The sequence below is a fragment of the Macrobrachium nipponense genome, chromosome 16, assembly GCF_015104395.2.
Source record: "Macrobrachium nipponense isolate FS-2020 chromosome 16, ASM1510439v2, whole genome shotgun sequence".
Classification (NCBI taxonomy): Eukaryota; Metazoa; Arthropoda; class Malacostraca; order Decapoda; family Palaemonidae; genus Macrobrachium; species Macrobrachium nipponense.
This window is the reverse complement of record NC_087209.1, coordinates 8,275,072-8,302,571: the sequence shown is the minus strand read 5'-3', so window position 1 is coordinate 8,302,571 and position 27,500 is coordinate 8,275,072. Positions and strand designations below refer to the sequence as shown.

Sequence of the window (27,500 nt, the reverse complement as noted above, 5' to 3'; positions counted from 1 at the left end):
ATAAAAAGTATTATAAATTATTTGCGTAGAATCTACAAACACAACTGGGGGGAAAATGGAAGAGGATTAAGAAGGATGAAAAAAAAAATACTGCAAGTGGTGTATAATTTGTTTCAGGCCGCAGCAGTTTTATTACGAAGTATAAATGGCGTCATTATAAGACCAGATGAATATTAATTGAGCGGTTGGCTGGCGGTCTCTGGACCTCGTTCCAGACTTTTGAATTTTCATGAATCACAAATGGCAGAGGACTAAAAAGTCGCCGGGCACAAATTGCTACCTTTCTGGTCCCGTCCCGCAGACATGTATTAATTACTGAAATGAAATGTGCATGTATATATATATATATATATATATATATAATATATATATATATATATATAGAGATTAGTCCTTATATTATTTCATCATTGTTATAATCATCACCATCATAGTGGCTGTCAATAAATCACTATTTAGAAAACCAACTTACAGAGAAATCTCTCTCTCTCTCTCTCTCTCTCTCATCTCTCTCTCTCTCTGCCAGGATAATCACTGAGTATTCAGAACCCCATTTACGATCTCTGCAGAGGCGTGATTTCGACGAGAAAGTGGTCACTCCATATTCTTTCCATTTATACCGTTTTCATCCCTTTTCTCGGCGTCCAGTGGAGAGAGAGAGAGAGAGAGGAGAGAGAGAGAGAGAGAGAGAGAGAGAGGAGGGAGGGAGTGTTGGGGTTTTTGTTCCTAAAACCTGTCTGGTATTCTGAATATGATCGGCCATATTAATTCGCTTGGAAATTTACGTTCAAAGCTTAGTTTATCACTATGTTCTGTATGATGTAATAATGATACTATATATATATATATATATATTATATAATATATGATGATAATGATATATATGTTTATATATAACGTCTCTCGTAAGTCTTATGCAAGGAATTCAACTGTCATAATTCCATGTAATATGCACCGATACATCACAGTGGATCTTAGCATATCTATATAATATACAATAATACAATCTTCATCATCCCTACAGTGTTATCAACATAATTATTCTCATCATCTTCATAAGACACTTCATCATCATTATCATCTTCTACATCATTTCTCTCGGAGCGAAATCCTTATACACAAGGAATACTCACCAACGAAACAATGGATTCGACAACAAACATGGCGCGTGGCTCCACACAAGCGGAAATAGACACTTACAGAAAACCACTACGAAAGGTCGAACACGTGTTCTGTTAAAGTGAGAACTACGTAGCTTCCAGTCCTAATCCAACTACCCCCACCGTCCCCTTCCCTACCCTTCGCGATACTGGAAATCTGGAGATCCCCACTGTATAAAAGGAGAGAGAGAGAGAGAGAGAGGTCTAAATAGAAATACAAATATTCCTTCCGAGAATCATTGTCGTAAAAGCGTCGAACTGAATTAACCTCCTTTTTAAAATAACAAGTGGAAAACGAGAGAGAGAGAGAGAGAGAGAGAGAGAGATCTAAATAGGAATACATATATTCCTGACGGGAATCATTTAAACGCTTGTAGTAATAGCGTCGAACTAGTCTAACCTTTTTGTAACAAATGGAAAAGGAGAGAGAGAGAGAGAGAGAGAGAGAGAGAGAGAGAGAGAGAGAGAATTTAAATAGGAATACAAAAACTCCTCATTCCTCTCGGGAATCATTCAAACACTTGTAGTATATAATTCTGAACAAAAGCGTCGAACTGAATTAACTTATTTTTTTCCTTTTTAAACAAATGGATTTTTTTTTTTTTCTGGACAAGTGGAGTGACAATAGATCCTCTCTCTTTCTGATGAGTCATCCGTTCAACAGTGAGAATCCAGGAGAAGAATCGGCCGATTCATTCAAATGATGAATCCGCGTGATTGTCAACTTTCGTCGGATTCTTTTCCATGGAGAAGTTGTACACAAAAGAATCTTTTTTTTTTTTTTTGTGATCGGTTCTTCTCCAGGAGTGTTTGAGGGAGAGAGAGAGGGAGGGAGGGAGATGGGGAGGGGATAGGATAATGGGGTAGGGGGACTAGAGGGTGGGATATGAAAGGGGGGGAAGGGAGGGATACGAAAAGAAGACGCGTATTATAAGACTCAGAAAAGAGAACTATTGATTCATCTCCATACTAAGATGTTTCATTGTCCTTAAAAGCTCTGAAATCTTTGGACTTTCTTTGGATACATCTCCTACGCCATACAATTTGTTCGTTTTTTTTTCTTTTTTTAGCGCCAGGACCGACGGGGATGGCAATCTCGGTGCTTTGAATGCCACGCTTTTTTGTTTTTGCTTTCTACAACCGATTGTTAGTCATTCTTGAGAGCAAAAATGGTTTTAATGACTGATTTTGTTAAATATTGATTTTATTAAATATTGTTGTCTTGTTTTATCTAATTTCGATACAAGACAAAGAAACGTGTAACTATAGACTTAACCAAATGTTTTGCAGTCTAGTCGAAATAATTTATGTTAATTAGCGGTTCCTAAACATGAAAAATATTCATTTTTGTTATGTCTTTTTTGTCTACTTTCGATACAAGACAAAGAAACGTGTAAATATAGACTTACAAAATGTTTTGCAGTCTAGTCGAAATCATTTATGTAAATTACCTATTACCTAAACATGAAAAAACATTCATTTTGAAAGAGTACAAAGCAACATGACGCTAAGTCCAAATCATCTATTCATTAAAAGACCTAAACAAGTTAAAAAACGCTTCTAAGTATTATCAAGGCCACTTAAAATAAATCTAATTTTCGGTGGTCTCGGTATAATGCCGACTGAGCCGCGGCCCATGAAACTTTAACGGGAAACTTTAACCACGGCTCGCTGGTGGTCTATCCTATACTTTTGCAGATAAAAACTACTGAGGCTAGAGGGCTGCAATTTGGTATTGTTTTTGAGAATGGTATTATTATTATTATTATTTTTTTTTTTTTTTTTTTTTTTTTTTTAACTCTATCACAGTCCTCCAATTCGACTGGGTTGGTATTTATAGTGTGGGTTTGGGTTCCGGGTTGCATCCTGCCTCCTTAGGAGTCCATCACTTTCCTTACTATGTGTGGCCGTTTCTAGAATCACACACTTCTGCATGAGTCCTGGAGCTACTTCAGCCTCTAGTTTTTTCTAGATTCCTTTTCAGGATCTTGGATCGTGCCTAGTGCTCCTATGATTATGGTACGATTTCCACTGGCATATCCCATATCCTTCTTATTTCTATTTTCAGATCTTGATACTTATCCATTTTTTCCCTCTCTTTCTCTTCAACTCTGGTGTCCCATGGTATTGCGACATCAATGAGTGATACTTTCTTCTTGACTTTGTCAATCAACGTCACGTCTGGTCTGTTTGCACGTATCACCCTATCCGTTTCTGATACCATAGTCCCAGAGGATCTTTGCCTGATCGTTTTTCTATCACTCCCTCAGGTTGGTGCTCGTACCACTTATTACTGTAAGGTAGCTGATGTTTCTTGCACAGGCTCCAGTGGAGGGCTTTTGCCACTGAATCAGCCTCTTTTTGTACTGGTTCTGTGCAAGTGCCGAGCATTCACTTGCTATGTGGTTTTATGGTTTCATTTTTCATATTGCACTTCCTACATATGGGAGAGATGTTATTTCCGTCTATCGTTCTTTGAACATATCTGGTTCTTAGGCCTGATCTTGTGCCGCTGTTATCATTCCTTCAGTTTCCTTCTTTAGCTCTCCCCTCTGTAGCCATTGCCAATTGTCATCGCTGGCTAGTTTCTTTAGTCTGTCTCATGTATTGTCCGTGCATTGGTTTGTTGTGCCAGTCCTCTGTCTGTCTGTCTTTCTCCTGTCTCTGTTTTATATTCTGGGTCTTCGTCTACTTTTATTAGCCCTTCTTCCCATGCACTCTTTAGCCATTAGCCCTTCTTTTCCCATGCCAGCTCGTCTTCACTGGTTTTCAGATATTGCCCCAGTGCTCTGTTCTCAATGTTGACGCAGTCCTTTATACTTAGTAGTCCTCTCCCTCCTTTCCTTTCGTGTTATGTATAGTCTGTCCGTATTTGCTCTTGGGTGTAGTGCTTGTGTATTGTCATATGTTTCCTGTTTTCTGATCTATGCTGCGGAGTTCTGCCTTCGTCCATTCCACTATTCCTGCGCTGTATCTGATTACTGTCACTGCCCTGTGTTTATGGCTTTTATCATATTCCTCCTTGAGTTTTGACTTGAGTATCGCCTTGAGTCTCTGCATATATTCTTTCCTGATCGTGTCCTTCATCTCTTGGTGTTTTATATCCCCTCCTTCCTTCCATTATTCCCCAGGTATTTGTATCCTGTCTCATCTATGTGTTTGATGTTTGCTCCCATCTGGTAGCTTTATCCGTTCAGTTCTCGTTACTTTATTTGCCTTTTTGTATGTTGACTAAGGCGCATTTTTTCTATCCAAACTCCATCCTGATGTCCCCAGATACAATCCTTACAGTCTGGATTAGGGTATCTATTTCCTTGATGCTCTTACCATACAGCTTGATGTCGTCCATGAACATCAGATGGTTGATTCTGTTGCCTCTTTTCTTGAGTTGGTACCCGGCATCCATCTTCTGTAGTACTTTTGTCATGGGAATCATGGCTACTACGAAGAGTAGTGGGGACAGTGAGTCGCCCTGGAAGATCCCTCTCCTGATATTTAACCTCTGCTAGTCTTATTCCAGAGCTTGTAAGTATTGTATTCCGAGTTGCGCATTGTATTTTTGAGGAAGCTGATGTATTTTCCTCTGCCCCATATATTTTCAGGCATTCTATTAGCCATGTGTGTGTATCATGTCGAAGGCTTTCTTATAGTCTATCCATGCCATGCTTAGGTTGGTTTTCCTTCTCCTACTGTTCTTCATTACCATTTTGTCTATCAGGAGCTGGTCTTTTGTGCCCCTACACTTCCTTCTGCAGTTTCCTTTCTGTTGTGGGGGATGGTGTTTGTCTCCTCTAGGTAGTTATATAGTCCTTTCACTGATGATACCTGTTAGTAACTTCCACATTATTGGTAGGCAGGTGATAGGCCTGTAGTTACTGGCTATATTTCCTTTACTCTTGTCTTTTTGTACTAAGGATGTTCTTTCCTGTGGTCATCCATTTGGGTGCTTGGTGATTTGAGATACAATGCTGGAGTTGTTTCTGCTATTTCGTGGGTGTAGGGCCTTGAAGTTTTTGAGCCAGTATCCATGGACTTCATCGGACCTGGGGCTTTCCAGTTTGGCATTTTTCTTTAGTTGGTGTCTGACTGTGTCTGTCGTGATGTCTGTGAATCTTTGTTTTATTCTCCCTGTTTCTTCTTCCTTGACTTCCTGGAGCCATGTTGCATGTTTGTTGTGTGATACCGGATTGCTCCATATGTTTTCCCAGAGTCTCTTACTTGGTTCGGCTTCAGGAATTTCTGGGTGGTTGTCTTCCCCTCTTAGTTTGGCTGTATAGTCTTTTTCTGGTTGGTTTCCGAATAGTATTATTATTATTATTATTATTATTATTATTATTATTATTATTATTATTATTATTTTGGAAGAAGTCCCTCTTTTAAACAAATTCTGTTGAATAAAATGATGGAATTCAATTAATTAATCTTGTATATTATCATTTCTATTTTTCTTTTTACCCATAGAAGCGTGCAATAAGAAAATAGAAAACGATAATATGATATTAATTCGCTGATTTATGCCATTTTATTGAACAGAATTTATCATTATTATTATTATTATTATTATTATTATTAAGACTACCTCAACTAACCCATCCCTCCCTTTATCATTACAGACATTGCCCTCCCAGTGACGCGTTGATTGAGTCACTACTTCCCAGGAATGGCGAACGGTAATCCCCAAAGCATAATTATTCGAAGCAATAAACCCTAATAGGCAACTCGGTTACGACAGGCGTATTGCTACGGGAAGCTGTAAATGAGACGTTAGCCTTATGGCAACACTGAATTTGACGGTAGGGGATTTTGACAACTTGGGAATATGGACAGTTAGTAAAAGAGAGAGAGAGAGAGAGAGAGAGAGAGAGAAATTTAATAGATAAATAGAGGTAGAGTAGGGAGAGGAATAGAGAGAGCTAGAGAGAAACAAAAGCTAGAGAGAGAAAAAAGCTAGAGAGAAAAGAGCTAGAGAGAGCTAGAGAGAGAGAGAGAGAGAGAGAGAGAGAGAGAGAGAGAGAGAGAGAGAGTACCTTTGTGGGTGGTTTGCCAAAAGCCGTCATCCTGAAAGTAAATTGGAAAAAAAAAATGACAATTGTGATATCACGTTTATTAGCTGAACAGAGCATGTTCGCTGGGACAGAATATTCCGAATTCAATGTTGGTTAGAATTCCGATGTAACTCTGCATTTTACACCTTCGTGTCTCTTTTTACATGGCGAAATAAATCTACGTTCCATGAAGTAATATCATATGCTGGCAGGGTTTCAACATTTCACATTTCACATTTTTACCTATTTATTTATTTATGTATTTATTTATTTATTTATTTATTCCTTTATTTATTCATTCATTTATCTATTTTCTATTCCATTTATTTATCTATTTATTTACACACACACACACACACACACACATCATATATATATATATATATATATATATGTATATATATATATGTTTATATATATATATATATATTATATATATATATATATATATATATATATTTATTTATTATTTATTCGTTCATTCTTTATTCATATTTTGTATTATTCATTTATTTATCTATTTATTTACTTATTTATTTATATATATTTATTTATTTATTTATTTACTTAATTTTTTATTCATTTATTCATTTATTTACTTATCTATTTATTTATTTATTTATTTATCTATATATTTATTTATTTATTATTTAGTATTTATTTTTTTAATAATAGCTAATCTCTAAATTCTGTATTTTGCATTAACATTTATTACTTCTTCCAAATGAACACCCTAATATTCTTTACAGGGTTCTTCCTAATAATAATAATAATAATAATAATAATAATAATAATAATAATAATAATAATAATAATAATAATAATAACCACAACCTGGAAAAACTAGATGCCGAAGTAGCTCCAGAAGTAGTATGCTCCTAAAAACAGCACATACAGTGAGAAAAGTGATGGACTCCTAAAGGAGACAGATGCAACCCTGAGGAACCCCACAGTATAAAAAAAAAAAGAACACCCAGTCGAATAGGATGAACTGTGATAGACCAAATAATAATAATAATAATAATAATAATAATAATAATAATAATAATAATAACAATAATAATAAATGAACACCGTAATGTTATTTAAGGCTTGAATTTAAAGTCAGTGGTCTGTTCTATATGAACAGGGTTCTTCTTCTTCTGATAATAATAATAATAATAATAACTGTTCATAAAACTTTATTACTTCTATAAAGGAAAATGTGGTAACGAACTAAAATCTTAATTAATTTGCTTTTTAACTGAAGTACCTGTCATCTTTTAACATTAATATGACATGGCTTAGAACTCGTCGCTTCTCATAGAAAAAGACAGGAAATCACGAAATGAATTTAAGTTAAAAAATCGCACTTTCCCTCGTCAAGCACGTCTCTTAATAACCCAGGAATACCGCCCCCCCCCCCCCCCCACCATCCCCACACAAAAAAACTCGCAAAAAGACTATAGTCAATTATGGGCTTTGTAACTCGATCGCAGAATTTCCATTTCGAGTTTTTCCATCGAAGAGGAAAAGGAGAAAACCCCATACCTGCATTATAATATTCGATTTAATCCTCTCTCTCTCTCTCTCTCTCTCTCTCTCTCTCTCTCTCTCTCTCTCTCTCTCTCTCTCTCCTTCTCAATTTTGTTTAGTGCATCAAAAATGCAAAAAATGTGGAATTACATGGGACGTGTAGGGTAATTTACGTATCTAGGGTGATAAAATCCCCCCACCCCCTTGATGTAGGATTGAAAGGATCTCGCCCGAGCTTGTAGGATGGGCCTTCCAATTATGCTCTGAAATGACCTGAAGTCCCATCGTTCCATGATACGTATGGAAGGTCGTTATGTATCCCAGGGATACATAATTTACAAACCAGAGAGTAACTTAGTCCAGATAGTTAAGTGCCATTTACGCTCTCCTAGGATACATTTGATCAACGATTGCTCCAACATACGTGAGGTATCTATGTATCCAGCGGATACTTCCCCTCGTGTATGGATCCATACCTAAGAGGAAATCATCCCCCTGAGCATGTCCAATGGCCCAGTAATCTCCTAATCTCCTCAAGGATTCATTTAGAACACGATTGGCCCTCCCTTGTGTTTTTGGGTGTGGTCCTACAGGTGCAAAAAAGACTCACACACACACACACAGACAGACTGGCACACAGGTGATGTTTGTAGGGTGGGGGATGAGAAGGGGGGGAAGGGTTCAGAGTTAGGGAAGGGGGAAGGGGGAAGGAGGGGAACAGCAGAAAGGCAGGACAGACTAGTGTCGCCAGTTGTAATAAGCTTTATTGATCAGACTACGTCACTAGGTCGAAGATTCTGCCGCACCACATTACTGGGGGAGGGGGAAGGAGGTGGGGGAAGGGAGGGGAGGGGTGGGGAAGGGAGGGGGGAGGGGCGGGAAGTGTACGGCTGGTGGGGGTAGGGGAGAGCGAGAGAGAGAGAGAGACAGGGGAGGGGTAGGGGGGGGGGAATAAGGAGGCGTCACCACTCTCATCCTAGTCTGTCTATTGCCCCGCCCTTACACCTCATGATTCAATATACTTCCTCATTTTCTAATTATATATATATATATAGATATATATATATATATATATATATATATATATACATAGCTTAAAAATTTGGTGATTCTAGCAATGTTTACCTGTGTGTTTATCTGTTTTGCTATTTTTGATGAATACAGACGTTTTTATGCAAATGCCTGATCTTTTAAATGCGAGTTATATATATATATATATATATATTATATATATATATATATATATATATATATATTTATATATATGTGTGTATATATATATATATATATTATATATATATATGTGTGTGTGTGTATATATAATATATATATATATATATATATATACTATATATATAGAGAGAGAGAGAGAGAGAGAGAGAGGAGAGAGAGAGAGAGAGAGAATAGAATATACAATGAGTATTTTGCGCCAGCATGTTCAAAATTGATGTGATTCAAAGTTATCAATTTAGAATGTAATCTCCTATATATACACACACACACACACACACACACCACACATATGTGTGTGTGTGTGAAAAAAAGAGGAGGAGAGAGTGTATGTGTGTGTGCGTGTACATATATCGTTTCCAACGAATACAGGTTCCAAAGTTCCTAGCCATAAAATTACAACAAAAGTTAACATCACCTAAGAAATGGTACATCTCTTATATTCATCACCAGGAAATTACTGTCTCATTCCTATATATTCACCCTCTTTTACCTCTAAAAAAACACCTTTCCATACAAAATACCTTTAAGATTATCCTACAAGCAGCTAAGAGGAATATATCTCAAAACCAAGAAGCACCACTCAGTGACTGTAAGGTTTACAAAACACCCTCAACGCGAGAAGCAATACTTACGATCTCGCCTGAGAGTGATTCCGTATTCACAAACTTGTCACTTACGACCTGCTTTCAAGACGAGTGTTGGTCCTGTTGCTTTCATGCGTTTGCATCTGCGGCCTGAATCGATTATCGGAAGCAAATGCAAGAACTGTGCTGGACTATGTCGAGTAAACATTCGACATTAGACTTTAGTCTGTTCCTCAACGATAATTATTCAACCGCTCGAGTTAGTTTGTGCTCCAAAAATTACCAGCAGAAATCTATTAAGATTTCGTCCGTAACTCGATACGAATAACAGGTAACCAAGATGACATGACTTTTTTTTTTTACACAATGAATGCATTATGAATTCATAAAATGAATAACAAATATAGAAAATAAGCTTAATAGTCAAATTCCTCGTCATTGAAACGGCCAGCTATATCGTACGAATTACATTACAGAGATACAGGTATCAACTGATACCAAAATGTGGTATTTTGCAAATGAGCGGGAAGCATTTGTGTTAATATATATATATTATATATAATATTATATATAATATATATATATATATATATATATATATATATATGTATATATATATATATATATACATATATATATATTATATATTATATATATTATATATACACACATAGGCACAATCTCTCTCTCTCTCTCTCTCTCTCTCTCTCTCTCTCTCTACTATACATTATATATATATATATATATATATATATATAATACATGTATATATATACATATATATATATATATGTATATATATATATATATATATATATATATATATATATATTATATATATAAATACATAAATATATATGTGTATATATATGTATATATACTGTGTACATATTCTCTCTCTCTCTCTCTCTCTCTCTCTCTCTCTCTCTCTCTCTCTCTCACTTGATATGCAAGGTACTGTGGAGCGATACGTATTCTGTCTCTTACCTCTGGTAATTGGGAATTAGGTCACAGGAATACACAGAAGAAGAAGTAACCAACCGGGCCAATTCGCAGAGCTCTACGCAGCTAAACTCTCAACAAACAAATCTACAAAAAGAATAACAAATAAAAATAAACTTAGGAGAGTGCATGCACAAAATAAAATCAAAATAAAAGAAGGATAACATAAGGTACTGTAGTAGATTCACATCAACCGTGCATTTGATGTATAGGCCAGTCCCTTAAGACGCTCCTGATTGGCTGTTGATGAGCCAATCGCAGGGCTGGAAACTCTCCTCAGTCTCTCTCGAGAGTTCATATGGGTAGGATCTATTTCCACCTCTCCTGAGGGATAAATGTCCCTAAAGTATCCCTCAGGAGAGTGGAGCACACTACATCCTGCCGAGACTGCGAGTCTCCAGCCCTGTGATTGGCTTAGCAACAGCCAATCAGGAGCGTCGTAAGGGACGGGCCTAGACATCAGATGCACGGTTGGTGTGAATCTACTATAGCAGTTTCACTTAAGTGGTCAGTACAGAAGACTATATATAAAAACAACATAAAATACAATCATTCTTACTTGAAAGACGTGATAGGTATAATAGGTACAAAATACGAATTAGATATAATACTATCAGTTCTACTACACTTATGAGATTTAAGTACGGGATATACAAAAAGGGACAACATAAAATACAAAAGTAAAATACTGTCATTTTTACTTATGTGATAAGAACAGGAGATGCAAAAGAAATAACATAAAATACTATCATTTTTATCTAAGTGATACATTCAGGAGATAGCTTTGAAAAACTATAAGATCTACAAGGAAGTATAATAGACAAAACTGATATATTACCACTTTTACTTAACTTACGTGAAAAGTAAAGAGTGTCCATAAAGTCCCAGTACCATTACAAGTATTTATTGCATAGAATGGTACTGGGACTTTATGGACACCCTGTACAGCACAGACAAAAATTAAATAACATAATATACCGTCACTTTTAACTACGTGATGAATAAAGGAGACAGCTTTGAGAAACTATAAGATCTACGAGGAAAGTATAATAATTTTAAACGGTATTTTAAAAACTTTTCATATGTTTCCAGGAAACCTTTGGCAACTGCAAACACTAAGATTTAAAATGGTCGTATTTTCCATGCAACATCTAGCAACTATAAGCATAAAAATACTAAGGTTACGGGGTCATCTCTATTATATGCTATTGAATGAAAATTATTATGATCTAAAATTGAAATATTTGGTAATTATAAAAAAAAAACTAAGAGTCAAGTCAAACGAATAATACTCTCTGGAAATGATATACATAGTTGCCACATATCTCAAGATGAATATTCATAGAGTTGCCACATATCTCAAGATAAATGTTCATAGAGGGTAAAATTAATATTCTCATTCATGCAAATATCTGTTAAAATAAAACCAAGTCGAGGATCTAACATAACTTCCAAACTTTAAATTGTGTCCTGATTAAAAAAATCTTTGGTAACTAAATCTTTGATGATAAAAATAAGAGTGGGCGTGGCCGTCACATAAGCCACGCCCACAAGATATGACAAGGTCCATTAATATAATCAAAACACGATCACGTGTGGTATACAAAGATAAACTTCTGCCTCACACTGGGATCGAACCCAGGTTTTTAAGGTGAAAGACCCGGGTTCAATCCTGATGAGAGAGAGAGAGAGAGAGAGAGAGAGAGAGAGAGAGAGAGAGAGAGAGAGAGAGATAACTATCCCGACGAGGAAAATCGAGAAGATATAAATACATAAATAAACAGAATACAATTAGATAAAATATATCATCTCATTATATATATATATATATATATATATATATATATATATATATATATATATATATATATATATATATATATATATATATATACTGCCAGACGCATATTGCTACGCTGATTGGCGTTGGTAAAGATGTTTTTCCTCGAATAACCGGGGTAAAAACATCCATGGTGGTTTTTCTGCATGCAAAATAGACGGAGGATTGTAAGCAGAATCACACACACACGCATACACACACATACACACTCGATTTCAACCAGATTCACAAAATCCTTACTAATTTCCAAGTTATATTTCCATAAAGTTAATTTCATAAACTAAAATTCACTAAGTTTATTCACTGGCTAACATTTTTTTATGAATGATTTTGTGTGCTGTAAATGAACAGTCAAGAAAATACGGAGCTATCAAAACGTATATGATAGATTTGTGAGTGAAAATGAAAAATAAAAAAATATTGGTCACGTTATTTAGCTGCGAATTATAATGATATGAAAATTAGGCAAACAACTGACACGATATATTAGAGATTTTGTAGAAATTATACTTTAAAAGCGAAGATATATATATATATATATATATATATATATATATATATATATATATATATATATATATATATATATGAATAACTTGATCACGAAGTATATAAAACGTGATGCTATGTATAAATAAAGGTTTTTGCCACGAAGGAAAAAATGAAAAAGCGAGATAGCCGAGTACTTTCGGTCCTGTTCTGATTTTACAGAGGACAACATAGTCAAAAGAAGGCTTAATATCCAAACTGACACTACAAGATTAGCAATAATTATTATATATATCTTTATATATTATATTTAATTATTATATTATATATATATAATAGATATATTTACATATATCCATTGCTAATTAAATGCACAAAGCTACCCCCAACGCCAATCATCCGCACCTTGGATCGACCTCAGTCCTGCCCAGTCACTCATGACGGACACATACGTCCGATCCAGCCTCTCACATAGGCCTATAGGCCTAACAAAGGCGCTGACTGGCGCGCTGTGCCTTTTCCCACGTGGCCTATCTGCCGTTCAGTTGTCTCAGGCTGTTCAATGTTTTTCTTGTAAATAAACTCAATTTAGATGTAACTGGCTGAAGTTTTCAATGGCGACCTTAAAGTATTTAACAGTTATCTAAGGTAAGTCAGAAGCGCTCCATTTTTCCTCCTTATTATTACGTGTGTACGATGTTTTGCCCCTTTTTCAGCAAGGTTAAATATTCAATTTAAAAAAAAACCTAGCAAGACAGTACACACGTAAAAATATACATACATATATTAAAAAATAAATCATCGAGAGAGAGAGAAAGAAGAAGAAGAAGAAGAAGAAGTAAGAAGAAGAAGAAGAATAAAAATCGAGGTGGAAATGCAACATTATCCCTTCCTTTCCTTTCCGAATCCAGGGGGGGATGTGGGGGGCGGGGGGGGGGGGGTAGGGGAGGATGGCTTGGGGTTGGGGGAAGGGGATGCGACGCCAGCTAAAAGGTCCTATCGTGCCCTCACGCTCGGCTGAATAAAGCTTTCTGGTGACGACGAACGGAAATGGCAGATTATATATACTACACACGAGAAGGAGAAGGAGATTGCTTGTGTATATGTTATATAAGAGCATGCAAAGCTTTCCTCTCTCTCTCTCTCTCTCTCTCTCTCTCTCTCTCTCTCTCTCTCTCTCTCTCATTTCTAGCCAGGTGAGGTGTATTTGTCACGGTAGTTTTATCTCGTGTTCACGATAAAGTGATACATTACGTGTGTATATATATACATACACACCCAGACACTTGAAATAACTGCATACACCTCCACACATACCGTCCGTTTTGATACCAAACCTCAGCAAACGAATAAAACGACTAAATAACTCTTCTGGTATAAGAAACCCAACGCCCAGACAGGAACTCCAATAACCATCATTCATTCGGCAAATACCTTTTTTTTTTCGTAGAGAACGGAGCCAAACGGAACCAATGGAGCCACAAGGAGCCATTAATTTAAGCTCCAGAAACGCAATACAACCAATGGGGCGGAAGTTGGTTGGCGCAACCCTCTTCCGGAATAGAGAGAGTTTGTACCACATCTTAAGATCCGCTGGAGTGGATGGGAACTTATTGGCGACGAGTTTGAACCACACTGGCGTTTGTGCGTGTGTTTGTATGTGCTTGTGAGAGAGAGAGAGAGAGAGAGAGAGAGAGAGAGAGAGAGAGAGAGAGAGATTAAAGGACTAGGGAAGGTAGAGTGGAGAAATAAATGATAAATTAAGAGAAGAAATATATATAGTATAGTACTACAAAGTAAGCAGGGAAATAGCACCGCCAAAAGTTGCTAAAAGATATGTAGACCTATTTGAAAACTTTGTGAGAGAGAGAGAGAGAGAGAGAGAGAGAGAGAGAGAGAGAGAGAGAGAGAGAGAGAGAGAGAGAGAGGATTTGGGAAGGTAGAGATGGAGAAATAAATGATAAATTAGATACATAATACGCGGAGAAACATCACCTCTAAAAGTTGCTAAAAGACATGTATAGGCCTATATGAAAACTTTGAGAGAGAGACAGACAGACAGAGAGAGAGAGAGAGAGAGAGAGAGAGAGAGAGGATGAAGGATTTGGAAAGATAGAGACGGAGAAATAAATGATAAATTCAGAGAAGAAATATATCTATAGTAGTACATAGTACATAGACATAGCACTCCAGAAGTTGGTAAAAGATGCATAGGCCTATTTGAAAATTGTCTTGGTGTCTGTGTATGGGGGAAGGGAAGACGGGAAGGGTGAAGGATTTTGAAAAGTAAAGATAAAATGATAAAACAGAAGATATACGAATATACATATTACATGGAGATAACGGATCCTTAGGCCTATTTTGAAATTATTTTCAAAACCAGACACACAGCCCAATAAATCATCCAGATATACGTGAGAAGAAAATGCCAACACAGAGAGAAAGAGGTCCCCCTTGAGAGAGAGAAGAGAGAGAGAGAGAGAGAGAGAGAGAGAGAGAGAGAGAGAGAGAGATGCCTCCTCTTAATGCAGGTTTCATACGTGTACGAAGTCGGGATGCTTTTACGTAATGTATAAACAAAGACACACACAAAAAAACACACATACACGGAACATTAGCCAAGTCTCCGCCTCACTTCCGGTCCAAATGGAAAAACGACAGAGAGAGAGAGAGAGAGAGAGAGAGAGAGAGAGAGAGAGAGAGAACTTCGTTTCCCTTTCAAACTATTCTAACCATCATAACCTGATCTCAGTTCTCTTCCTGCGAGATAGGGGGATAAACCCCCTCTATCCCACAGCGCCCCCCCCCCTTCTAAACCCAGATCAAAGGTTATTCGTTCAGAATTAAAAAAAAAAAAAAAAAAAAAAAAAAAAAAAAAAAAACAAAAAAAAAAAAAAAAAAAAAAAAAAAAAAAAAACTACCAATTAACCCTTAATGAAAAAACCTTGATAGAATCTTCGGCAGGTTTGCAAGTTTGGATTCTGGTCAAGATTCTAAAGGGATTACTTTTTTCTATCTTTTTTTTTATAGAAAACTACTGAGATGGTTTTTTGTTTGTCCGTTCGCGCGTTTTCTGTCCGCAGTTTTCCTACACGAACTTTTTTTTTCCGCACTTCATCTGTCCGCATTTTTCTGTCCGCAGTTTTCCTATACGCACTTTTTTTCGTCCGCACTTATAATTTCTTTGGGTCAAAAGAGGAAATGTTATTTCTATATTTTTTTCTTTCACATGAAAAAATTATTCGGAAATCTTTATATTTCCTCTTCAGAAAAAAATAGGAATTTTTATTCCTCAAATAATAATTGGTTACTGGGAAATTTATGTCAATTTCCTGTTCAGAAAAATATTAAATAAAATTCTTTTTTAAATAAAACAGGAATAAGATATTTTTTTATTTCCTCTTCACAAAAAATATTTAACATTTTTTCTTAAATAAAAAAATTATATGGGAAATTTTTTTTATCTCTCACTGACAGTACGCCATTGAAGTCTACGTTGCAGACACTAGACCTATCTGTCATTCATTATTTCTTTTTGTAATTTAACTAACAGAAAAGACAGATAAACAAGTATTAACCTCTATAAATGACGTAAATATCCTTTTCTTCCTTTCCAAAAGCAAAAGGCTTACAGGAAAGGAGAAGGAAAGGCATAAACGGGGGAAAAAAAAAATTCGACCATTCGAGTTCAAAAAAGTCTCCCTCCAAAAAATGGTGGAATCTCAGACGAGTGTGGACAGCGTTTATAAAGAATAAATAAACGGACCAGATGTGGCCGATGAGCATGGGGAGGGGTAGGGGAAGGGGGAGGAGGGAATGCTGTAGGGTGGGGGTGTGGAGCTAGGGGGGGGGGCCAGTGGGGCGGCAGGATCTCTTAAAATAAAGACAAGGCGTGCGAGGAAAGCATCTGAGAGGAAGGCCAAGCCGTTGTTTGCAATGGCGAGATCGTTTGCTTGGCCTAGAAGTGCCTCTTTTGTCACGGGGCCGGAAGGATATTGGAGGAGTTTTCTGGGTACTTATATATATATATAATATATATATATATATTATATATATATATATATATATAATATATATATATATATATGCGTGTGTGTGTGTTTATGTGTACGCGTTTGTATGTACGATCATTTCATCACCAAAAATATCGCCTCAGGCAGTCTGTTTTTCTTCTTCTTCTTCTTCTTCTTCTTATTTTCTGTTTACTTCAGAAAACTCATAAATGACAACGTACGCTATTTACCACTTAACGCAAATTCCCCACCGCAGAAAAATAAAAGAAATAAAAAACTGACAATAATAATCTGGAATGAAAGGTTTTCATTAGCGCCATTTGCGTGAGATGAAGGAAAATTATTATGATGACAGACGAAGAGAACGTTCTGAAAGTGTCTGCAGCTGTCTCTGCTGCCAGACGTATGATATTTGAACTCTAATCCAAGTTAAATATTTTTTTAGTTCCGCTTTATTTATTTCTCTGAATTCTTGTCATATGATGATCTATGATGTTTATAATCGTGGAATTATTGAAATATTCAACTGTCTAGGCTCCGTCTTCGAAAACAAGCCATTATTATAGCGAGCCGTCTAGGCATTAGTACTACCATAGACACAACTGCTACTGCCTGCAAGCAATTATATACATGTGAGCGTCCCGCTTGCAAGCATTTATATCTATGATTCCCTCATTACGCGTGATACATAACGCTATGTAATGAATGTATTTGTGGGACGCAGTGCATTTGAGCAAGACCGTGAGGAAGCTTTTGTTGAATGAGAGGCGTGTACGATAAATACAGTCTTTGAATGAAGCTTCAAAAAACCGCTCCATATGACGGCACATTCTGAGCAATAGAATGCATCATGGTTTTAATAGTTGCCAGTTGGTAAGTTTTACCATCCTTAATAAACTTCATTTCGGCTTTATATCTCGATTTTTTTTTTCAATTAAACGTCACTGAGTCATGGATCTCGTCATACAGTAACTGCTGAAATGGTCAACAACGCATGCGTAAACAGATAGGCGGCTCTGATATCAATTGCTGAATCATGCACATCTAATCAAAGCAGGGAGTTGCCGGATAGTCCTTTCCCAGAGAAATTAAGCTGAGGGAAGGATTGCGCCTTGAGAAGTCTTTCCACTGTACTTGTTCAAGAGAGAGAGAGAGAGAGAGAGAGAGAGAGAGAGAGAGAGAGAGAGAGCAATTCTCTCTTATATAAATATATATGTTTGCTCTATCTTCCGTTTCGTATCGCCATCTTCATCTCCAAACAAAAAAATGTGTGGAGGAGGCGATAAGCCGCCTGGATTATTATAGTGGGCTATCCCACTCAAGATAGGCTCGTCTCTCTCTCTCTCTCTCTCCTCTCTCTCTCTACGCCTTTCACAAACATGCATAATAAGCATTCATAGACTTTTTTATACTATGTTTGTTATTTCGTTTTCATTCTACGAATATCAGAACGATTATGTGTACGCTGGAGTTTAAGAGCAAAAACTACCGCTATGTGTAAACGTGAGACTATCATATTCTCTAATCATTCATTTTCATAATTATTCCTCTCATAATTTCACCTTCGCATCCTTTATTCATCTAATTATCAATTTACTCGCGTATATATTCATTTATTTAAACAACATCTCCTTTACTTTAGACAGAAAAGTGAGTTATATTCCTCGTGAGTGGGAGAACTAGACGCAGCGACTAGGCCTAATTCAAATGACAGTCGCCATCACTGAACTCACTTGCTTACCGAGATAGATATTTGCTTTTTTATTTTCAGTTCCAGAATATCTCTGTATCTCTGCACCTGTTCTAAGAATGTCTCGGAGAGTTAATGAGGATTATGGTGACATGTGATAGCAAAACATCAAGATATAGAGCAGAATATTGTAAAGATGGCGATTTTATGAGAGAGTTGTCTCAAAGTTCATCGGAATATGGAAACAAAAGGCTGTACTAGACTAACATTATTGTTGTTGTTGTTGTTGTTGTTGTAGTTGTTGCTGTTGTGAAAATTCCTTACAAGTCCCGAATGAAGGGTGGACCACGACTAATGAAAAATGGGAAAAAAGCAGAAATAATCAAACAAAACATCAAAATAGACAACAGAATATGGTAAATATCCAAGTTTTATTCATCAGAATTTGGAAACAAATAAATAATAGTAAATAATGCGAGTATTACCTTCGAAACAAAAACTTTTGAACGATTAACTGACTCACATCTTTATTTCAAGTTACTGCAACTATTTGCAATTCCCCTGATCATAAAATTCTAAAAAAAAAAAAAATATAGAATTAAATTAAATTAAAATAAAAAATAACTTTCTTCCGACTCTCCAAATTTCTTTGGCTTAAGAAATGAGAAATTGATTGATCGATTTACCTCCCTGTGGCGCTTAAAGGCGATATCTCTAGGTTCTAAAGCAATCAATCGTGGGAACTTTTATCCCCAACTTCGTTGCTTAACACCAAAAAACCCCCCGCCCCCCTTTTTTTTATTCTTTACATCTCTCTAGTTCCTCTCACTTTTGGCTCTTGTTTTGTGTACTTTCTACTGGAATAGTTTCTGCTTTCTGGTGTTTTTTTCCTCCTATTTTTATTATTTTTCTTATAGCTGCTGTTTTTTTATCCTCCTATTCCTATTTTTATTCGTTTTTCCTCTTTGCTTTTGTCCTTCTTCCCTTCCTGTCCATCTTCTATTCCTTTATCATCTTATTATATCTAATTCTTTAATTCTTTCATCCCATTGCCGACTATCACTGCTTATCTGTCCTCCTCTCTACTTTTTTATATCTTCTACCTCTTCCGTTTCCTTCTATTTTTATTCCTCTATTTCATTCTTCTTCTTCTTCTTTTTCTTCTTCTTCTTCTTTCCCTCACTTCTACTGCTTTCTAGTCCAATTTCTCCTGCTTCCTTTTTATTTTTTATTATTCTTCCTCAATTACCCGTTAGTTTATATCTTACCCACTGAATCATCACCATTTCTCACACCTCCTCTGCTATCTATACTATATCTTCAACAACCTGCGCTGGCTGGCATAAGGCCAACTTTAATTAACAACAACAACAACAAAATCATATCAGTAACAGCAACAAAAATTACAATAACAACATTCTTCTGGTTGTTTATGAAACTCGTACGGCTGGCAGCGGAAATTGACCAGGGCGAGTGCTTTTTAAATTGCTGAATTATAAGTGGTACCGGGGATAACGTGACGTCACCTCTCTCTCTCTCTCTCTCTCTCTCTCTCTCCCCCCTTTTATTCACGTTGTTAAGTGAATTTTACTTTGTTTTCTAAGTGGTTGTTCACTTTATATGATTCCCAGTGATAAATACTAGTAGTTTTTGTCTGTTATTTTGAATTACTCTAAATTTCTTGATGAGATATATTGTTTTATGAAACAGGATTTATGACACATAAGGAACTTCAGAGATGTGAAGTTCCATGCACGAAGTATATTATATATATACATACATATGTTATATACTATATATATACTATATATATATATATATATATATATATATTATATATAATATATATATATATATATATACATATATACTAATATATATATATAATATATATAATATATATATATATATATATATATATATATATGAGTCTGATCACATCACCTAGGTTCGCGCCCGGGGAGCCGACGAAATTATCATCAACTAAAAATTCCCCGCCTTTCAGTTAACATATGAAAAACTATATTAATTCTGAGGTAGAACGAATTAGATATTAAAGTACATTTGTAGCTTAATGCTATCTATATATATATATATATAGATATATATATATATTACACTATATATATATATGTATATATATATATATATATTATATATATATATATATATATATATATATATAATAAAGAGAGAGAGAGAGAGAGAGAGAGAGAGAGAGAGAGAGAGAGAGAGATTCAAATGCGTATTCTTTGGAATTTACAACAGATGCAAATACGTATATATATATAACCACTTCACATCCTTCATTATAAGTAAGTACATTTACGCTTTACATACCAATACATGTCAGTTTTAACTCTTCTAGGCGTGTGTATGCTTGTGTATGTATATTTGCATGTGTACTACACATATGTATGTATATCGTCGGGCGCTCTTTGCTGTCTAATCGAAAAATAATTGGTGACATGGTTTGCTTTCAATTCGAAAAGCAATTAGTATGGGAGGAAAAAAGGTCGACTCTTCTAACAAATTTCTATTTGAAGGTCAGTCTTTTAAAACCCAAGAGTGGAAAATACCAACAGCGTAAAATGAACTTTGTTTTTACTTTATATAGATTATGTTTTTTTCCAGTTTCTAAAACGGCTATGGTTTTTTTGTCAGGTTTGAAAACCACTCAGTATTTTATCTTTTTCTCTGCTTCCAAAGACTTGGAATTATTTCAGCTTTCAAGACGACTTAGTATTTTTTTAATAAGTATTTTCTCAGCTTTCCAAAAGCCTGAGCATTTTTTATCTACTAAAAGACTACGTCATTTTTCAGCTTCTAAGTTTATCCGGGATTTTTTCAGCTTTGAAGACGGCTTAGTTATTTTTTTATTAAGTATTTTCTCAGCTTTCCAAACGTCTAAGTATTTTTTTATCCTCTAAAAGACTAAGTCTTTTTTCAGCTTCTAAGACTATCCAGCAATTTTTCAGCTTTGAAGACGACTTAGTCATTTTTTTATTAAGTATTTTATCAGCTTTCCAAAATTCTGAGTATTTTTTATCCTCTAAAAGACTAAGTCTTTTTTTCAGCTTCTAAGACTATCCAGCATTTTTTCAGCTTTGAAAACGACTTAGTCATTTTTTTGAGGGGGATGGCTTTCAAAAGACTAAGTATTATTTTTTTAGCTTCTAAAAGACCAAGTATTAATTTTTTAGCTTCTAAAAAACTAAATATTTAAGGACTTTTGTTTTATCAACTTCCAAGGCAACTCTAGAATTCATCTCTAGCCTCCAAAGCGGTTCTGGGTATCTTCAAGCTTCCAAAACGAATTTGAAATACTCTTTTGAGCTTCCCAAATTACTCTTGAAAAATTATTCAGCTTCATAAACGACTCATGAGTATTTCCTCATCTTACAAAACAATTATAAAGTATTTTTTATTCAGCTACGTATTTTCTGTCCAAGTGCCATTGAGAATTTTCTTTAAGATTTCGAAAGGAATTTAGTCATTTTTTTCAGCTGAGAAAAAAAATGTTGTTTACCCAAAGAATATTCATATTCCATCACGAAGTCCCAACGGGAAAAACAACAGGGGTCAGCTGCCCCCCCGCCCCCCAAATCCCCCTTTTTTTTATTGATTATCCTCTGACAAAACAAAAACAACAATGACAATTTTCATTCATATTTTTCAGACAAAACAAACTTTTATTCATAATCGGCAGATCCAGTTTTTCAAAAAAAAAAAATAGTTCCTTTTTTTTCGTTACCTTAAATTTCACCAAAAAGAAAAAGAAGTAAAAAAAAATAGTTTATATTCATTATCCTTTCCTGCAATATTTTACCCCCCAAAAATGGAAAAGTTTTATTCATAATGTTTTGACCATTAGAGCTAACAGGGAAGGAGGTGGGGGGGGAGGGGTAGGAGGAGGGCTAAGGGGTAGGGGTAGGGGGATGACTTTTTGATTTAAAAATCCTCCTGCCTGACCCAGATCACAAAACGGGAAAAAGGGACAGCCGTGAATTTTATAACAGCGAGCTGGAAAGATACAACGGTTATAACCTTTTTTATAACATAGCTCTAGAAAGATATAACGGTTATAACATTGGCTACGCGGATTTCATAACACCGGACAATAGAGAAATATGTCATTGGATGTCAGGAATTTTCAGAAAACTAGAAAAAAAAAAAAAAAAAACTCAAGAGAAAACTGCGATGAAATTAGAAATGGTCGGCAATAGAAAATGGGGTCAGTTCAGGTCACTGGTGACGTCACGAGCCGACCTAATAAGTTATAGGAGCTCTTTTTACGTGAAATGTTTTAGTTAGGAGAGAGTGATCGGCAGTGATTAAGATATATATAGAAATGCTCTCTCTCTCTCTCTCTCTCTCTCTCTCTCTCTCTCTTTATTAAATGTTTTAGGAGAGAGTGATCAGCAGTGATTGAGGTATATATAGAAATGCTAAGTTGCTCTCTCTCTCTCTCTCTTAAGTCTTGGCTCGTGCCAAAGATTCTTCCTGGTAAGAAAAGGCTGTTAACTGCTGAACCACCAGGAATTATATATATATATATATATATATATATATATATATATATATATATATATATATATATATATATATATCAACAGCACTAGCTTCCTAAACTAGCCAACAGATATTGCCACCTATTAAAATTTATTTAAAATTACCCTAAAAAACAAGTACCAAAAGAATTCACTCTATACCAAGAACTCATTTAATTTCTGAAACGAATCAAGATCTCAGGTAACATCACCTCCAAATAATTTATATGGGGGCGGGGGGGGGTGGGGCGGGTGGAGGAACCCCATTGGCTAATGATAATACCACCTTCCTTCTTTCACATTTTCAGTTTCAGTGTATTAAACTGTCACAGAGATTTTGCTTTGAAATAAAAGTTATACTTTATATATTTTTAAGCCAGCGTAAAAGATGTGACCAGACGTAATTGCTAAAAGAGGAGAAAAAAATAGGGTAACGAGTACTAATTGGCAGGAAGAAATGTTGGCGTGATTTCCATCCAGACGTTAAATTTAAACGATGGAAATTTTATGAAACACGAAAAAAAAATACACAGAAAACTTTCAAACGTCTGAAATTATAAGTGAATATTTTCGTATGAGCTTGCAATTTTAATGTCCAGATATAAGGCAAATTAACTATATTATTATTTAGTATATATATATATATATATATTATATATATATATATATATATATATATATATATATATATAAATACGTGTTATTATAAATATAATTACCGATATACCTTGAACAACAAAGTTAAGACGCAAAATTTATCATGTCTGCGCTTCTTAGCCAGAAGAAATGAATGAGAGAGAGAGAGAGAGAGAGAGAGAGAGAGAGAGAGAGAGAGGAGAAAGTGTTCTCTGTGACCTGAGATATTGATGCTAAATCCCTCGCCCCATACTAGTACTAGTTTCCTAGTACTGGTTACCAGTACTAGTTTTCCCTACTGTTTTGATAGCTTCTTAGTAATGGATCCTAGTACTAGACTTTTAGTACTAGTTTCCTAGTACTAGTTTCCTAGTACTAGTGTCCAAGTATTACTTTCATTAGTACTAGTTTCACTAGTACTAGTTTTCAAGTACTAGTTTCACTAGTACTAGTTTACAAATACTAGTTTACAAGTACTAGTTTCCTAGAACTAGCTTTCTTGTACTAGTTTCCTAGTACTAGTTTCCTAGTACTAGCTTTTTTGTACTAGTTTCCTAGTACTAGTTTTCAAGAACTAGTTTCCTAGTACTAGCTTTCTAGTACTAGTTTCCTAGTACTAGGATTTCTTGCCGAAGGTTAGATTAATCATAGAGTTCGTGAGAGAGAGAGAGAGAGAGAGAGAGAGAGAGAGACTTAAATCAATACCCAAGCACAGGTTTCTCAAAAGATCGTCGAGTGGCCCAGCGGCACTTACGTGTGACAGGATTACGTAATGGGCCCCAAGAAATAAAGAATTGAGATCGAGGAGGAGGAGGAGAAGAAAAAGAAGGAGAAGAAGAAGAAGAAGGAAGAAGAGAAGAAGAAGTAGACCTCGTTTCTCAAGGCCCAGATACAAGCGAGTTCCTCCTTCAGCGAGGTATTACAAGAACCCGACACTTGAGGGAGAGGTATCGATAGGTCCTGGTCGTGGTCCAGGTCCTCCTCCATCTCCTCCTCCTCCTCCTCCTCCTCCTCCTCCTCCTCTTCAAGGAATTGGTTCGTCCTTTGTTCACTTCGGTCTGCCGTCAGCCAAAATATGAAAAGGGACTTAGCCTTGAAGACGTCGTGAGTTTTTATTTATTGATTTTTTTTATTTAACGTTTGGGATGGATATTTGTGTGTATATATATGGAAGGTGTAGTATATATATATACTATATATATATATATATATATATATATATATATATATATATATATCTATATATATACACACACACACACACACACACACACACACACACACACACATATATATATATATATATATATATATATATATATATATATATATATATATATATATATATATATATATATATATCACAATCCGGTTTAACCTTGAAACTCGTGTCTAAGTTTATATTGACGAATAGGAAAACCTCTCTCTCTCTCTCTCCTCTCTGGGTGTGACCGCGGACAAAGGTCAACTGATAGACTAGATTAAGATGGGTTAGGCTAGGTTAGGATAGGTTATGAAATATTAAAAAAAGTTTTTTTATAAATATAAAAATATGACTGCATAGAATATCCAGGAGGAGAAATGGTGATAAAAAAAAGTATACGATTTCATTTTACTGAATATTCTAGAACGGATGAATTGATTCATGATTACGTTTTTGTTAAGGATTTTTTTTTTATTAATTCATGTTTATTGATGGAGGAAGATTGGAGGAAATGAAATATCACAAGGAAATGAGAGAGATACTGAAAGAAACTTAAAAAAACAAAAAACGTGATATTAGATTAAGAGGAAAGACAACATACGAAAATTATATGAAAATTATAAAACCGAAAACAGTTTAGATTTTAAAAAACTAAAAATGATTATAATAAGAACAATAAAATAATCATAATATAATAATAATAATAAAAGGAGAACAATGAAAATAAAAATAAAATATTAATAAAAATTGATATTAAAATAATAAAGATTCCTGCGCACGACAGCAACGTGGTAGACCGCTGTTTTGAAACAACACACACAGAAGCAACTTTATAACACTTTATAACAAAGTTCATTCAGACGTTTCTTCATCACATCAATTTTTATCAGAATGGCGCTAGTGATTTTATCAGTCTCGTGTCGGTGGCTGTGTTAACAGCAGCTGTGCTGTTAATGCAGCAGCTGTAACAGCAGAAGCACAAGGAGAAACAATACCGAGACACACAGAGCACCATGAGAAACAATACCAAAAAATGCAGGAAACACCAGGAGAAACATACTTAAAAATACAGAGTACCAGGAGAAACAATACTTTAAGATATAGAGCATCAGGAGAAACATTACCAAAAAAGGCAGGAGCACCAGGAGAAACAATACCAAAAACTACAGAACACCCACATACACTAAGAGAAACAATACCAAAAAATACAGAGCATCAGGAGAAACAATACCAAAAATTACAGAGCACCAGGAGAAACAATACCAAAAATTACAGAGCACCAGGAAAAGCAATACCAAAAATTACAGAGCACCGGGAGAAACAATACCAAAAATTACAGAGCACCAGGAAAAACAATACCAAAAATTATCAGAGCACCGGGAGAAAAAATACCAAAAAATGCAGAACACCAAGAAAAACAATACTTAAAAATATAGAGCACCAGGAGAAACAATACCAAAAATTACAGAGAACCCACAGATCACCAAGAGAAGCAATACCAAAAATTACAGAGCACCAGGAGAAACGACACTAAAAATCACAATACGAAAACTGAAACGACTTCGTCTGCAATACTCATCCAGACAAAAGAGAAGATCAAAGCGTCATGAAAGATGGGAAGGTGGGAAGCAACATACTGAAAACCAACTTATCCTGCAAAGAGAACAACACCAACTCTACAAGAACTAGAAGCATAAAAAGAGAAACAACAGCCATGAAAAAATGTACCTGACTGTATTTCAAATGCAAACTGAAAGGAAAGTCGTAGACAATACATTATTGCAGTTGGGACAATAACAGCATCAGCTGCCTGCTGCTGTTTCATAAAAGCCACAAGAACGATGGACACAAAAAGATGTTAACAAATAACGAGAGATAGAACAAAGAAATTAGCAAGGAAAGTGGACTACAAGGTTAGACAGTGAGCAAGAAATGATTACAAAAACAAAGGAGATCAGGCAAGGAATGAGAGAACAAATAACGAAAGATATAACAAAGAAATTAGCAAGGAGAGTGACTCCAAGGTTAGAGAGTAAACAACAGTGATAACAAAAACAGAGGACAGAACAAAGAAATTACCAAGATAAACAGGTTCTAAGTTCAGACAATAAACAAAAAACAAAAGAGACTCAAATTATCGATATCACAACACGACAATAAATACAAGTTTGGAAAAAACGTACGACAGATTAGACATTCAACCGATGAAGAGAATCCCCACGAAAAAGAACAATAACAACAGGAACCAAATAACAAAAAAATAATAATGATAACATTGCAAACACGTCCCCATGAAGGGCGTAATAAACACACACCCAGAAAAGGGATGTTCTCCAAAGGACGATACACAAAGGATGATACAGGTCCCAGACATGTTCTGGCCATTGATGGTGGATGGGACACCATATTTTTGGGAAGGTGGTTGCCCTATTCCTTAGGTTGCCCTTTTTTTATTTTTTTTTTTTTTTATTTTTTTGCTTTTACGGCCTAGCCGAGGAGGTGTGTGAGGGCGAAGACCTAATAGATCAAAAGGGGAACA

The 27,500-nt window shown here is 35.4% G+C and overlaps 1 protein-coding gene across 8 annotated transcripts in view; it reads right to left on the bottom strand.

The window, feature by feature from the left end:
• The window catches only part of LOC135195567 (uncharacterized protein DDB_G0271670-like), a 111,016-nt gene that overhangs the window by 57,073 nt on the left and 26,443 nt on the right, over positions 1–27,500 (bottom strand). The window contains exons 2-4 of one of the 8 annotated variants that reach the window (XM_064221855.1): positions 18,839–18,922; positions 10,525–10,626; positions 6,188–6,218 (exon numbers count right to left, since the gene is read on the bottom strand). The exons of 1 other annotated variant lie outside the window; for it this stretch is intronic. In XM_064221855.1, coding sequence (XP_064077925.1) covers positions 6,188–6,217 — 30 coding nt within the window. In that variant the 5' untranslated portion in view covers position 6,218; positions 10,525–10,626; positions 18,839–18,922. The remainder of the gene's footprint in view (positions 1–6,187; positions 6,219–10,524; positions 10,627–18,838; positions 18,923–27,500) is intronic. 6 more of the 8 variants (XM_064221859.1, XM_064221853.1, XM_064221854.1 and 3 more) reach the window with 6 other exon arrangements.